Genomic DNA, 16,821 nt, shown 5'->3' on the forward strand with positions numbered 1-16,821 from the left:
TTTAAACTGTAAATGGATATATAAATGGATACAAAATATTTTGTTTAAAAATATTTATTTATGAACAAATTAAAAAAAAGCTATTTTTTTTATTAAATATCAATCAATACTTTACATAAAAAATTTTTAATAAATACAATAAAATAAACAATAGGATCATAAAAATAAAACAGTATTCTTTTTTATCATGAATTTTAATAAAGTTTTATATGAGTATTAATATTTTTCAAGGTTTTAAAACTAAACTATGCTCAAAGTCCAAACAATAAAAATTATTTTTTACAAACATAATATAAAAATTAATTATGAACACAACATACAAAAATTCACGTAGGTTTAACAGACGGATTATTATTATTATTTTTTTTTTTTTGACAGTTTAAAATGTAAAAACAGAAAGAAAACCTGCCATAAAAAATAGGAAATAAATGTATTACTCCATTACTGTTTCAATAAGAATACTTTACAGTCAATTTAATTACAAATCAATACAATTAAATGCAAATACAGAATAAGTTATTGAAGATAAAACTTTAAAATATTCAATGATGCAATTCTTAATCATTATAATGGATGATGAATAAACATTTATGATGAAGTACCAGGCACAATAGATGCTTCAGCTTGTAATTTTTCACATTTAGTTAAATGTTTGATAATCATTTCAACAGATTTTATTCCTCTGGTACCAGGCTAAATTAAAATGACATAAAGAAATCAATGAGAAATTAATTTATAAATATAAAAACTAGTATCAATAATATAACTTACAGCAGCAGTGAGCTTCATAAAATTTAAGTATTTATCCAAAACAGCTAACATTGCTGTAAATCGACCATCAGGTAACTGCTTTCCAACAAATTCTAGGTACTCCTATTAATAAATATAAATAATTATTTCACAAAAATAATGAAAAATTGTATTAATTACCTTGTCGTCCATAGTAATGTAACCAAGTAAAATAGCAATGTATGATGCTATTACTGTATGTTGCATGTTTTGTCCTGCCTTTTCGACAACTAAGAATTTAAGATAAATTTAAAATTATTATTATTGATAAAACAAGTCACTCATAATTAACAATAAATACTAATAATAGATGTAATAAATGACATGTAAAACAGAATTTTTTTAAAAACTATACTAACGTAGTGCAATTGTTTCTTCAATGTATTGTGTATGTGCTTTTAATGGAGCATCTTTAGCTGGTTTCTCTGTCTGCTTATTTTCACCATCCAGTATTTCATCAGTCTTTTTTTCCTCAGTCTTCGCTAATTCTTCTTGTTGGAAGAACATTTTCACCAATGCTTCAATCGCAAAAGATTTAGTTGCTGCAAATTAAAAAAAAATTTGAATACAATAAAAAATATTGTCCCAAATAACACTGAAATAATTAAACATACACTCATGAAGACTATCACTCTTAGAAGGAGCCTGAGCTTCTGCTATAAGTTTTCTGTTGTCAACATTAATCTCCACTAAATTAATCAGCAATGTTAGAGTCTAATAAAATAAATAATTTAATTATATAAGATTATATTATTATTAAAATTCATTCAAATGATTTTTTACTTACTAAAAACATTATGTCAAACTTGTCATCATTAGGAACATAATCTGGGACTTTGAGAAGAACGTGTAAGCTTGTATCAATTACACCATCTTTACATCCAATTTTAGAGCCATCTGTTCATTTAAAGTAGTTTTAAACACAATAATTTGTATAGATTAGTATAATTTTTAAATTAATACTTACTAATTTGATTTGAGTCGTGTGACAAATTAATAAGCACTTTTAAATTGGCTGTAAGACATTCTCGCAATACAGCACTTATTGAGTCTTTATCATTTTCATTATAACTCGGATACAAAGGTATCTCATAATCGCACACTTTAAACATTCTAATTAATGTATTGATCAAAATACCATTTTCAAAATGTATTAAATACACATTATTTTCTTCATTTTGAATGGTTACCTAAATAATTAAATACATAAATAATTATCTTACACAATAAACTTACTTATTACTTACATTTTCAAGTATCCTTAAACAACGATCAACTTTCTTAATACGTTCAAGTAATATAGGAGACCACACATTAGTCATTGAATCAACATGCTTACAACATTGAACAACTGTACGCACAATGTGATCTAGACCACCAAGCTGTCGCATTTCTTCTTTGAACCACTCACCAGCTCGAGCACTTGTAAGACTCAAGAGTGTCTCCATGGCTAATTGTCCTACTGTGATATTATCTGTATTTAAATATTTAGCTGCTCCTTGAGACTTGATCTCTGAGCACAATTGAATAACACGTTCTCTTGTCTTTTGTAGTTGATGATCGGTAAGACCACAATCATCAAGAGCTTGATCATGAGTTGTATCATTTTCCAACAAATTTAACATAAGTTCTAGACAATCACGATCTAAATCCATATTCAAACGATCTTGACTTAAAACAAACATGACTGTAGCTGTACACATCCCTAAACTCTAAACAATAATTAAGCATGATATATGTCACTAAATTAGTAAAAAAAAATGTTACTTGATCTTTAGTGGCATCTTGCAATGCACGAAATATTTTAGCAACTGTTCCATGTGCTTTGACATGCATTCGGAAAGCTGGAGTCATACATTTAGTTGCCAATGTTATTGCAGACAGACATCTAAAGTTAATGAGTACTACATAAAATAATGGCTCATTAAATAAAATGATTAATTCCAACAAACCTAGTTCCAATTGGATTATTTGGTTGTAAAGCATCTAAAATATACTCAACATCATCATTGAATTCTTGAAATTCTCCAGATTCTTGAATTTGATGGGCTTTTTTTACATTTCGAACCACAGTATAAAACTATAAGATATAATTTAAAAATTAATTATTTTAAACAATTTTAATCTGCATTTTTATCAATTATTTTTTATCTAACAAAATATATAAGATTTTATATTAGTGATATATATATATATATATATATAAATTTACACAATATAATATTAATCAAATTACCAAAAATTAAAAATACATTAATATAAAATGCTAAAAAATGTATAACAATAACTAATTACCATTACAACAAATTTAAATTTAATTAAAATATAAACAAATTTTAAAGACAAAATGTATGGATAAATAAAATTAATTAGTTTTTAATGGTTAAAATAAACGATGTATACATATATGCATTTGGAAATATAAAAATATTTTTATTAATATTAAATGAAAAAATAACTTACTCCTTTTTCTTTTCTGTCACATTTAACACTAGTAACTGAATCAAAATCATCATCAAACACATCAGTAGTTTTTGTGACTCTCTGTAAAGGTTTTTCTTCAAAACTATTGCTTGGACTAGTATTTGGAATTGATTCTTCTTTTTTCTCTTCATCAATTTTTTTATCTTTATCAGCCCATGAATGTTTATAAAGAAACATACCTTTTTTATTCCTCTCATTCCTAGTTTTAAAAATACTCTTTTTGGCAGGGACAATTGTTTCTGGTTGTTGTTCCAATTCCATTCTTTCAGTTAAGTCATTATCATCAAGCTTTATTGGCTCAGTTTCTACAAAAACTCCTTTATGTTTTGAAGGAAGGATTTCTGGTTGAACCTTTACATCTTCTTTTGTTTCTTTAGTAAAATTTTCATCATCTGACTTGAAATGCACTTCAAGCTGTTTTAGTAAATCATCAGTTTCATCAAGTTTTTCTTCATTTTCAACAGGAGTATCAACAGGAGTATCCATTTTAGGGCTAAATACTGAATCATCACTACCTTCTAATACAGCCAATAATTGATTGCGATCACTTTCCAATTGTTCTATTTTAGATTTATCAACATTTATGTTAGATCTTTCTTTTTCATTTATTTTCTCTCTTAACTCATCATCAGTTTGATTAATAACTGTATGTGTAGATATATTGATTTTTAAAGCAGGAACTGTGAATTTAGCTCTATCATGACGTCTTTTCTTTGGAATATCAATAATAGGAGGAGATTCTTCTGTTTCTTCAGGTTCTGGCTCAGTATATGTAGTTTGTGGATTTCGTCTTCGAAGACTTCTTGTAGTTACTGTAGGAGTAACTTGGTCATTACTTTCAGGTACTTCAATAGCTTGCAAAGGTTTTTGAGTAGAATTTGGCTCATTCACTAATTGTGATTTACCCTTAAATATTCGAAGTACTATAGGTGGCTTACTTGGATCTTTAGTAGGTGTTAATGATGAAAATGATAAATCACTTGTTTCTGGAATTCTATCTTCTTTCTCAGGAGAAGATTCTGGAGTTTTTTGAATAACAGTTCTGGTTTTTTTGGTTGTTTCTGATCCACCATACTTTCGGTCAGATCTATTAGAATCAGCATTACGACTTTTAAAAAACTTTTTAGGTCTCACTACATTTACAGTAGGTTCTGGTACAGTAATTTTTGGAGCAGGACTAGATTCTTGATGTTGCCTTTTCTTCCCAACACTAAAGCGAGATCCTGATGTTTCTTCAGTTTTTCCTAAAGAAAAATTAAATTAAATAATTATATTTTTATTAAAAACCAAAATATATTTCTAGTATTACCTGTATTTGCATTACCTGTGACAAAATTAGTACTTCTAATTGAAGTAAATGAAGTAACACCCCATTTACCAACTGTACCCGCAGATTTAGCCGCTGTAGGCCTATTAGTATTCTCACACAATAATTTATCAAAATTGATGGCCGTTTGTACAACACTGTTAGGATTATTAGAGTACTTAGCACGGCCATAAGATTTCATGTAAGATCGAGGACCTTTTGCAGTACTCTAGAATAAAAATACATTTACACTATAAAAATATTTAAAATTACAATTTTTAAACATAAACATTTTATTAATTTGAAATAATGTCTAAATTGATATGACATTCTACAGGTTTTATAAAAATATAATATAAAATCTTTATCTATAAAACTAAAAATCTTTTATATTTTTAATAAAATTAACACCTATTAGATATTATTTCACATAATTTGAAATAATATAGTTAAAATCAAATTAATTTTGAATCACTGGAAATTAAATAAATGTTTTAATTATGTATTTAATAAAATATAAATTTAAAAAAAGCAACAATATATATACAGAGATATATCTAAAAGTCACAAACACTCATGGTGATTAGTTACGAATTATAAATATATGATAGTAGCCTTAAAGCCAGTGTCTCCATTACTAGGTTTTTAAGTTATAATTTACTACAATGTTAATATACCTAATTAAAAAAAAAACCTTAAGTCCTACCATTCAAAAATCATAAGTACATTATTAATTTAAGTAATGTCATAAAATATGTAATTCTCCACACAAATATTTAAAATGAATATGAAAAACCCAATAAATCACAATGAAGATTGAGAGAGTTCAGATAACCTAAACTCCAAGTTAATAGTTATTGTATCATAATTAAATTCACTGAGTTACTACTAGTTACTCTTTCTTATCTATCATTTATGACTGATTGAATTTTCTTTTTATTCTCCTACTCATTAAATAAACTGTAAATAAATTGAAAATATAGTATAAAACTACTTAGAACTAAAAAATAAAATAGGTACCTATTACTTAACACCACTATTTGGTCCTTCATAAATTCAAGAAAAATATTCTGTAAAATAATATTATAGAACTTACCTAATACTACATTTATTAAATTATACACAACCGATAACTATATTCATTATTTAGCATACACAATAAAGATATCTAATATGAAAGATATGGTGATTGCCTATAAATATTTTAAAACTCTTTATAAAAGGTTTTGACTTAAATACATTCTCAAATGAAGCATGCTATTGCTTTAAACCTAATTAAAAAAAATTTCAAAATATACCTAGATATACATATTTAATTGTAAATATATAATGTACAGTTTGGATCTACAAGTACAAAAATAGTATAATATAAAACAATAATTGAAAAGTTTAATGAAAGAAACCATCCATAGCAACAATTCTTAAATTATCACACAATATTAAAAGAGTACATTTAATAGGAAAAATGCAATATTAATCAACTTATTTAACATAAAAAATTAAAAATTAATTAATTTTATGAAAATATTTTATTATTTTTAACTTTATAATCTAATTTTACTTAAAATATAAGACTTTCAAAAAAATATTTTTTTAGAGACTCTATGAAGCATTACTTTAAAAACAATAATAAATATATACAAATAAATTACAATATTAATATAGAATAACTGTACTTAATGTGTATTTTTTAAAAAATAAATAATTAAAATAGAATATATATTGTTTCAAAATCTAGTACCTATTAATTTTACAAGAATTACATAATACCAACTTCCAAAATTAATCAAACTAACGTAATATTGTGATATTAAAAAAAATTAATTTAATGATTTTTTTTTCTTCCTAAAAAGGAATATATAAGGCATATGCATAATGAGAAAGTAGCTTTATATGCAATGGAATGATAAGAAATGTATATCAAAGACTAAAGGAACAACTTAAATATACATTTTAAATATACCTAATACAATAATTAAGTGTTAAAAGAAATGTAATAAAAACTACCTTAATTATCAGTCTAATTCAAAAGGGAAATCTATATTATTAAAAATCCTATAATACCCATCACTAAACTAGATTATAAACTTAATAAATTACAATTTATTTGGCAATGAAAATAAATTGTAAAAAGTTTAATCCCGAGTTTAGAACACTTGACTATCCAACAGTGCGAACATTACACCATTTAAAAGGAATAATGTACTGAACACAAATGTTAAGAAAACAGTTTCCTTATTATGTAACCATAACTATCTTTATATACCTGCATGTTAATTATGGTAGACGTAATCAACTGCTAAATGCATCTGATCAACTCCAACCGTTTTTTTTCTCACTTCGCGGTGACCGACGTGCGATCAGAGATCAACATCCGACACATTTCGTAATGTTTTCAAAAATATTTTCTAGTTGTCCGGCGAACGGGAGAAATATAACAATTACTTCAACACACCAACAAGCTAAGCGTACGGAACAAGAGATCGTACGCGTTTGACTTAAAGAAAAAAAAAATGTATATTGTAAACAAATCACACTCGCACGCGCGTACACATATACACATTTCCCACACACACGCTCGTATAAATATACACACATACACATGCACAGGTACACAACACGAAAGCAGTGCACACAGGCAAACACGAATACGGACGTAAAGAGCGGCACGAGCGACAGTCGGTAAGAGTGCACAACGGTACCGAAAAATATTACAAAATATGCAACAACGCGCACGCGCACTATACGGTTACCAGTCGATAATGGTATCGATTAATTTAGTGTTCCATGGACGTACGCGATCTTTCCATGATATACATATTTACGGTTCTATGTGTACATTACATTTTTTTTCTCACATAAAAAAAAAAACAATCACTTTACTAAACTACTTAACTATACCTACAAGATTAGACTTGGAAAAAAAACCTACACTGCCTACACAACATTCGAGTGGGCGTGGCTGCAAAGTTCCGGAGACTGCGACTATTATTCATAGTAGTGATGGCGATTCTCAGAAATGAATCGATTTTATGAAACAATCCAAATCGCAATGAAAAGAACAATTCAAAAAAAGAACGATTCACTTTATATATTTGGTTTTTTTGTTTTTTTAATCAATTGATGGCATTAATAGCATTTTTGCCTGTGCTGTAGGTGTAAATTAGATCCGGGCGGCAGTAATGCTAACCCATGTCCCGCCCGGCTCCTGAATTATAAAAAAAAAAAAAAAAAAAAAAAGGTGTAAATTAGATAAGAATATAAAATGAGTAATGACTTAATTTTTATTACATAATTGGATCAACAAATAACAATGAATCACAGTCGCGTATGGGGAGGGTGGTGGGAAGTGCGCTACAACCCCCCACCCGAAATGTTTCAAAAAACTTAAAAATTATTTTAAACGTTTGTTATATTTTGTGCTTTATGCTTATTTAGAAATAATTTTATAAAAAAAATAGAAAAATTATTTTAACCTAGTTACATACATTTATTTTATTCAATTGTACTTCAATAGTTCATTAAAATGTTTTAAGGTTCTCAATTCATGGTTCTCAATTTATTATTAAGAGTTAACTATATAACAAATGCTATATAAATACATTTTATTCATATCATATTTTATTATAGAAATAGTCCAGTAGACATATATATACAGTGAAACCTCCCTTAACGGACACCTCCAAATAACGGACGTTTTTATGGGAACGAGGACATTTTCATTACTTTTATATAGGAAAACCCCTAAATACCGGACACTTATATGGCAATTTAATTTTAATTTTGACAATTTTTATCGTAAATATAGAATAATCGTTGAATGCCAATTCGATCTAATCTTACTACTATGTACTATAAATTATTATTTAATTATAGTTTATCTTATCTGTCCATTGGTTCATCGCGTCGATGAAACATTTTTCTAGATTATGTTCTGTGAAGTTATCGTACTCGTATTTAGTTGTGTTAGTGATTCCATTGTATTCGAATGTGCTAGTGTAACGTAACTTGTTTCGTAAACGTATTGCAATAGCTAGTAAACGAAAGAGTTTATGTTTGAAAGAAAAAATTGAAATTCTTGAATTTTAAGCATTTAATACAAATATAGGTGTACGTGCGATCACAGATAAGTTTAGTGTTAGTAAAACATAAATCGCGGATATCATAGCTTGTAAAGATACGCTTTACAAAAATTGGGGTGAAAATGGAGAAGAGAATCGAAAATGGACAAAACTTCAAAAAACAAAAACCTCTGTCATCGACAATGAAGTTTTACATTGATTTTCAAAACTACGAGAAAAAAATTTACCTGTTTCAGGACCGATGCTTCAAGAAAAAAGTAAGCAAGTCGCTAAGAAACATGGATTGACCGATTTTAAAGGTTCAAATGGTTGGCTGGAAAAATTTCAAAAAAGAAATAACATAACTTTCAAATCTGTTTGTGGTGAAGCAACAAGTGTTGACAAAGAGGCAGTCAATAACTGGAAAGCAAAAATACCCGACATTAATTCCAATTACGCCGAGTGCGATATTTTCAATGCTGATGAAACAGGATTATTTTTTAGAATTCTACCTACCAGATAAAACCGTGGCGTTTAAAAGCGAAACATGCAGTGGAGGAAAAATTTCAAAAAAGCGTTTAACTGTGCTCTTACGTTCCAACATGTTGGGTGAATTTGAACGACAGCTTGTAATAGGAAAAGCAAAACGACCTCGAGCGTTCAAAAAATTGGAAATCAACAACTTCCCCGTCGATTGGTATTGGAACAAAAACGCCTGGATGACAACTGAAATAATGAGCGACTGGCTTATAAAATTTGATAATAAAATGAATAAAAATAAGAGAAAAATGTTACTCTTTTTAGACAATGCTGCTCCTCATCCACATTTAAAAATGAAAAATTTTGAACTTGTGTTCAACATTATGACATCCAGTGCCAACCACTTGACCAAGGGATAATCCAGCATTTTAAGAAGTTGTATCGTACCCAATTACTACGTAAAATTATTGCCAATTTGGATATTGATTTTAATTACTCCAGGTAATGTTTTTTGTGGTCTGACTTTAGGCTCTGTAGTATCAACGTTACTGATGTTGTTACCAATTTACACCAACTAAAGAACTTAGCAATCTCATTAAGCTGATTGACAATAACATTACAGATAAAGAATACATATTACTCGACGATTATGTAAAGACTTCCATTATCAATGATAGTACGAATATGTCCACACTAAATGATGTAGAAAGTTGATGAAGATAAAACCCAAGATCAGGAAAACGATCTAATCATAATCTAATGTAATGTAATATCACTTTCAATAGTTAACAAATACAAACTGTCCAAAAGTTCTTGTGTCATACAAGACCTGAGATGTGTTTTAATTCGTTTTAATGCAGAAAAATATTTTTCACTGGTACAGCTAATACACGGCATTGTCAAGTATATTTGCAATAATATTTTATATTATTGCAATATTATTTTATATTATTAAGAAATGTATTACGTATATCCAGGGCCGGCGAAATCTATGGGCGACCCGGGCGATTGCCCAGGTCGCCAGTACGAAAGGGACGCCAAACTGAAAATATTTTTCATCTAATTTATCTTTTAACACGTATTAACGATCTACAAGAAGTAAGAATATAACAGTTGTGCTTTCTACTTCATATAGTTACTGCATCCATACAGCGTTGGTTTTGATGTAAAAATAATGCATGGAAACATACCATTTGTTTGTGTAAATAAATAGATGGTAGTAATATTTATTTTCATAAAACATTTACCCGTTTACAAATAAATTCATATAACTAGACGATTACGTAAAAAACGCTTTTGGACCTTACGGTGAAAATACCGCGGTGTGTTGCGTAAGTCAAAAAGACACGGTTGCCCGACACACGCGCACAATTAATTGTTTTCAACGACCTCTCGCTACATACGATCTGCTGTGTAATGTCAAATGATTAAACTAACAAGTTACAGTTAACAGGTACCTAATCAATATTCATATTTTTTGTTTTGTTAATTTCTACATAATATTTTGGTTCCTTATTAGTTATTTACAATGAACTCCGTTATCTGGTTGTCTTAATAAATGAGTTGTTAGTGAAACACAGTACCTATTCCTATATTGTATGCAGTAGCGACGTGAAATAATATATTCCCCGAAAAAATTTTTAAAAAGTAAAAAATGCCAAGCTCAAAATTAGAACTATTATATTCTTGCTACGATAAAACAAAAACCTATCTAAAAAATGCATTGATATTGTACTAAGTTATTATACTAAATATGAAGTAATTTTATTTAAATTCACTAGAAAACTTTATTTTACTACTATTCAAACTAAGTGTATTACATCAGGCCAAATTGCAATGTTGTTAAAATATTCCACATAACTTTTTTTACAAACAGTTTCAGAAAATGAAAAATCCAATTAATATTTTTATTCATTAACAGTAAATTATTTTTCTGTAAATGATTAATTGAAATAAGTATCACATTTTTATCATAATAAGAACAAAATTATCAGAAGAATCAATTAGTGTCTATGTAAGAGATGAACGTTCAACAGTTTTATTTAAAATGTAGATGATATACAAATAAATATAAAATAATTCGAAATAAATTCTTAGTTTATTTTAATGTATCGAAGAATAAAATAAATAAACTTAAAATACATCATGTATAGACTTAAAAATTTATTTCTAATCATATACCAAGAATTCAGACTTAAACAAACAAAATAAAAAATCACAGTGGGCAACTTTTTTTTTACAACCATAAACATTAGAAATATTATTAGAAATTATTTTATTAGATTAAATTATATTAAATTATTAGATTAAATTATATTTTTAGAAATATTATTAGAAATTTGAAACCAACAATAAATTATTGTTTTTATAAAAATATGTTGAGTTAATTTTGTTAAAATCTTATGATTTATGGCTAACAATTCATATTAACATTAGGTACTTTAATAATCATATTATATTATATTTTATGTTTTAGTAACCTAGCACTTGCCTAGTATTTTATTAAAGAATTGATGATCGATCCATAGACCCCGACTTTTTTTTTTCGTTCTTCTTTTCCTAATTTAATTTTCCACTTTGCCACCCCGCTTAAATACTGCGTGACATATTAGTTATTGCCTACCAAGCTTTCAAAACAATTATATTTAAAATGCTAAACAGTATTCATGAAAATTGAAAAAACAAATTTCGAATATTAATTATCACATTAATGCTCACCTATTCAAATACACGTGTAAGCGTAGAAATTTATATACCACAGTACTGACAAATATCAATATTTAACTGCCAAAGCATAATATTCATAATAATAAAATAATATAATAATAAAATAACGAGATAATAGTATTACCACAGATTATATAATATAATATATAATTTATGATATTATTTTATTATGGTAAGGCGATCAATGATGTGCGAGCACAACACTAATATAAACGGCAACATTGGATTTTAATAACTATATTAGTTTATTTAAAACATTAATGTTAATGTTTTTTCATATTGATTCACGTGATTAAGATAACTGAATGAAGCATATTATATGTATAATATTTTCAAAATCAAATGAAATATAAACCAGAGGTTCTGAAAATGGTAACAAGGGCGCCCGCAAGGAGGGGCAAGGGGGAACAACTCCCCCTAGCTTTCCAGGCATTTAAAATAATTGTATCCAAATTAAATATCCCAAAATCCTAAAAATCATAATTGGTAGGTACCAAGGTGTATTAATATTTATAGTTGGTTACGTTCAACAATGTATAAGAATCATTTATCCGGATTATGTATGTTAAGTTTACACAGAAAAAAAATCGAAGAACTCCATTTAGCTGAAAAATTTGTGGATGAATTTGGGAAAAATGAAATAAAATTGCAATTTGTGTTCCATTAGTTAATAAAAGTGTTTGATTAGCAATAAAAATTAATGCTGTCCCCCCTTAATTTTCATCAATGGGCGCCCTTGAATGTTAATTATGTGAACAAAATGCTCATAGCGTCACAACGACGGGTAAATCTGTTAATACTGGGTTTGAATAAATCTATAAATAGTTATTTGGTATTAAATATTTCCGATGTTCAAACAATTTTCCATTATTATTATTTTAATATTTTGTGATAGTAACTGATTGGCACTAGGGTGGGAATGACAAAAATAACCAAAATTCAACTGACAATATATACTGAACTCTGAACATTGACAGTTGGTATTACATTTTACAGAATAAATGTTTATGGAATTAATTTAAGAATACAGTTTTCTACAATTTACGGAGATCAGTGGCCCCCAGAAATTGGGGACCAAGTGCAAAGTACTCCATCTGCACTTGCATAAATCAGGGCCTGCTCACGAACTGTAGAGCGTCACCATAAGTACACAATAATTTTCTTTAAAATTTCGTTCTTTCTGAAATAAACAAAAATTAATTAAATTTAATAAAATAATTCATTATTATTTAATATTATTGGGGCGCTAATTTCGATGTTAACAACTGTTTTTTAGCGCTACTTGATTACCAACATATAACTTGTTTCATATGATTATCAAAGAATTCTATAGAGTTTTTTTTTTATTTAGTATTAAGTTTTTATTTTGCCACGCCTTTCGTTAGTTGAAAATTAACAAAGCATTTTTATTTCATTTTAAATGATATTTTTTTGTAGTTTTCTTTTAGCTTTCAAGTCTTTTAAAGAAATATATAAATAATTAAAATGTATCTATGTAACTACTATACAGTAACAGTCTTACAGACCATTAGTATATTCAATTTTGATATGTCACAACTAAATGTATTTCAAAATATTGAAATTTTTTATTTACTTTAGTATTATTGTTTTTTTTTTTTTTACATTATTTTGATATATTTTTATGCATTTGAAGGCATTTTCCAACTTAGTGAAATATTTTTAAAATAATAATTACATTTCTTTTACATCATTACAAATTTATTTTTAAATTCCTCGATCCTCATAAACATTTTCCTATGATTCATTTTCCTAAACCGTAAGCCACAACTAAAGAAAATTAACAGGTAGTTGAAATTCAACCTAACAAAAATAATTTTTACCTAAAAAACAAAAACTGACAATTTTTAACATACACAGATAAATATAATATATTTATAAACAATTATTTATTATTATTTACATTTTAAATAGCTCCAAAATACATCTAACATAAAAAAAAAGCCTTTGATATATTTTTAATTATGACATATATGTAAGAAAACCAATGTTAAATTATAAGCAATGGTTACAATAGGTTATGTGGAACTAGGTAACTACAACCACAAATTAAATATTCTATTAAATAAATAAAATAGCGTTGGTGAAAATAAATTCTATGTATAGTTAAAAATCAATAAATAGCAAATCACTTTTTTATTATTATTTATTTAATTGTTTAGAATTTAATAGAATCTCTAAAATTAAACAATTTACTCTCAGATTTCAATTAAAAGTAGATATGTATAAATTAATTATTTATCAAAGTAACATAACTTTACATTTTTAAATGAGTTATGAATTGATTTTGAATTTTTATAATTATGTACATACTTAATTCAAGGAAAAAATAATAAATAAAATTTCTACCTTAAAATTATTTTTATTTTTATTTATTAAAGTGAATTCACTTAAATGTATTAAAGCAAAAAAAAAAAAAAAAAAAAAAAAAAAAAAAAAAAAAAATAAAAAAAAAAAAAAAAAAAAAAAAAAAAATACATAATGCATAATGTCATAATTACATGTATAAAATAAAAATCAAGGTCAGGATGGTTTGAGTTAAACAATTCAAGTTTCATTAAAATTATTTCAAGACTATTAAAATTACACATAAATAATTTTCTGCAAAAGAGTTAATGAGCTAAATGTAACTAAAGCAATTGAATTCCAAGTTACTAATGATTGGTTTTATTGGGTTTATAAGCTTGTAACAATTTAAAACCAGGAGACCCTTCTGGTTCATTTTTAAGCATATCTAATGCTTTAGACAATAATATTTTAGCTTCATTGCACATTCCTTTACTTTCAGCTTTATTTTCTGATATTCTTGCAGCTGTTTCCAATAAGACCAAATGAAGTTCATATAATACCACTGATGTATAAATATTTAACCGTATGTATAAAGGATCTAAAATATTTAGTACATTGAACATGTCTCTGCATAATTCTACAAAATTACAACAATATATTTTTATTTCTCAACATAAAGTTATTTTAACATAGTCCATACTTAATTTTCTTTTTAATAAATCTTCAGTAAGCATTGAATGTTTGTAACCCATTGAATGACCATACAACTGTATCAATGTATGTTTTAAATTGAAGCATAAATAATGGTTTGAATGGAGATGAGTTTTTAATTTAGAAAGGGCATTTTCTAATGAGTTAATACTCGGATTCTAAAACCAATAAAAATACATTATATCTGTTCATAATTATTAAATTTTACATACTGTAAGAGCTTTTTCAGCAGTATGATTTAAATCCATTAAAATTGCATCAATTTTATTTGATGAAACTGTTGTTGGACACCTATCACATTCCCATTCACTAGAATCATCTAGAGGATATTTTGGGGTAAGATTTCCTTTACAAAAATTTTTGACCTATAAAATACGAATTTATAAATTTATACAACAATAAATGTTTTTGTTTCAATAATAAACATTTATGTTATAGTTCCAAAAAGAAATTGTTGGCCCCCTTTTTTTTTTAACATAACTTAAAGGTATCTTACTATCTAATAAAACAATTATTGTTTTATTAGAGTAAAATAATAATAATTATTATTATTGTGTAAATCAATACTGTATTGTTCATAAAACAGAAAATGTACTATTAAAAATTAAAAACTTACATTACATATTACTGTACTGAAGTTGGTACCCAGTTCGGTAGCATCAGAACATCTATCACAATGACATTCAAAGTATTTAGTTGACAAAAGATGAGCTCTTCTTTCTCGAGTACCCCATAATGCATTTGTATACATAGTACTTAAATGTTCATTCCTATTATTCAATATTTATAACAAATTTTCGATTTATACTATGTATTTTTGAACTTTTTATTTTACTTTTAATCTTTATTATTAATTTACTAACTTAGCTATTTTTCTAGCAGCACTAACAGAAATATGACCAAATTTATCAAATGTTATACTAGTGTTTGGTAAACAATTGTGTTCCATCTTGCTTACATTAGGGTATAAGGCAGTTAATTCCATTCCTGCTACATGAACATCTAAAGCATTTACATCTAAAATACCACATATTTTATGTATAAGGTCTGACGAAGCTTTAATTTTTATTTCACTCAAATAGTTTGTTCTTAAGTAATTACAAATTGAATTAATCTCCCTAAAGTAACATAAATAGTTAAATATGTTTTAATAAGCAAATTATTCACTTGGAAAAAAGTAGCATACTCGTATACTTGAGAATCTGGACCTCTGTGTTTCATATGAGACTCCATTTCCATTAACCTACTCCATTTGTTATCATTAAACTGCAATAAAAGACACTTTAAAGGAGTTAAAATTTCATACATATAATTATTTGTTTTGGCAATTTTGTCTGCTCCTGTTTGCAATATTTTACATTCTTCATTGTGAATATGAGGATTAATTGATATTTTACAACCAAAACCACAAATAGGCCATAAACATTGTTCACACAAAGATTCAACTGTAGACTCTGATCTTTTCAAATATTGTAAACATTTAACGCATATAGGTTCTAAAGTTGGAAATTTAGGACCCAAAACTAATGGTTCCTCTTGGATTATAACGTCAAATTGATTAATATTTCGTTTAGCAATCAGAAAATTGCATAATTTAGAATTGTTTTGTACCTATAACATAGTAAATTGGAAATAGATGCTGTACTTAAAATATTATATTATTTACAATTGAAATTACCTCATAAGATATACATTCTTTTTTATGTTTATTCCAGTGAGCTTTTTGATGTTCTTTAGAACAATAGACAACCAAAGAACATGCTGCACATTTATTACTTGCAACAACACCACAAAATGCACAACAATTAATTCCTAATTTTTTAGAATTCATTGCATCAGTCATCAACATTTGCTATGTTAATAAATAAACTGTTAATAAAAACGTTATTTTCACTTACAAGCATAGGCACTACAAATGGTATAGTACAGGCATTATACAACAGTCTATAATCTATT

General features: G+C 26.8%; 2 protein-coding genes across 3 annotated transcripts; both read right to left on the reverse strand.

The window, feature by feature from the left end:
- Positions 1-392: 392 nt before the first annotated feature.
- LOC112683045 (protein wings apart-like) lies at positions 393-7,289 on the reverse strand. 2 transcript variants are annotated; one of them, XM_025553893.1, is made up of 13 exons: positions 6,846-7,289; positions 4,583-4,808; positions 3,253-4,517; positions 2,742-2,869; positions 2,557-2,677; positions 2,037-2,501; positions 1,757-1,979; positions 1,577-1,686; positions 1,404-1,503; positions 1,149-1,331; positions 931-1,019; positions 772-873; positions 393-693 (listed from the first exon to the last, which is right to left on the reverse strand). In XM_025553893.1, exons 1-13 carry the CDS (start codon positions 6,849-6,851, stop codon positions 589-591), a joined length of 3,123 nt encoding a protein of 1,040 aa, XP_025409678.1. In that variant the 5' UTR covers positions 6,852-7,289; the 3' UTR covers positions 393-588. The 2 variants fall into 2 exon arrangements, with proteins under 2 accessions (XP_025409678.1, XP_025409680.1); XM_025553895.1 differs by having other exon boundaries at positions 394-693; positions 4,598-4,808; positions 6,846-7,288.
- Positions 7,290-14,353: 7,064 nt separating this feature from the next.
- Positions 14,354-16,810, reverse strand: LOC112683031 (SET domain-containing protein SmydA-8-like). The gene is made up of 7 exons (XM_025553874.1): positions 16,544-16,810; positions 16,052-16,476; positions 15,729-15,983; positions 15,482-15,635; positions 15,078-15,230; positions 14,855-15,023; positions 14,354-14,791 (listed from the first exon to the last, which is right to left on the reverse strand). Exons 1-7 carry the CDS (start codon positions 16,712-16,714, stop codon positions 14,520-14,522), a joined length of 1,599 nt encoding a protein of 532 aa, XP_025409659.1. The 5' UTR covers positions 16,715-16,810; the 3' UTR covers positions 14,354-14,519.
- Positions 16,811-16,821: the final 11 nt, after the last annotated feature.

The sequence above is a fragment of the Sipha flava genome, unplaced genomic scaffold (genome assembly GCF_003268045.1).
Source record: "Sipha flava isolate LNK unplaced genomic scaffold, YSA_version1 217_pilon_pilon, whole genome shotgun sequence".
Taxonomy (NCBI): Eukaryota; Metazoa; Arthropoda; class Insecta; order Hemiptera; family Aphididae; genus Sipha; species Sipha flava.

Bases quoted from the DNA above. Each gene is read 5' to 3' on its own strand.
- LOC112683045 (XM_025553893.1), bottom strand. The intron at 1,687-1,756 runs GTAAGTATTAAT...TTAAATGAACAG, and splicing joins ACACGACTCAAATCAAATTA to ATGGCTCTAAAATTGGATGT. The intron at 1,332-1,403 runs GTATGTTTAATT...TTTAATTTGCAG, and splicing joins GAGTGATAGTCTTCATGAGT to CAACTAAATCTTTTGCGATT.
- LOC112683031 (XM_025553874.1), bottom strand. From the start codon at position 16,714: ATGTTGATGACTGATGCAATGAATTCTAAAAAATTAGGAATTAATTGT. The intron at 15,636-15,728 runs GTTAGTAAATTA...ATTGAATAATAG, and splicing joins GCTGCTAGAAAAATAGCTAA to GAATGAACATTTAAGTACTA. The intron at 14,792-14,854 runs GTATGGACTATG...GTAATTTTGTAG, and splicing joins TTTATTAAAAAGAAAATTAA to AATTATGCAGAGACATGTTC.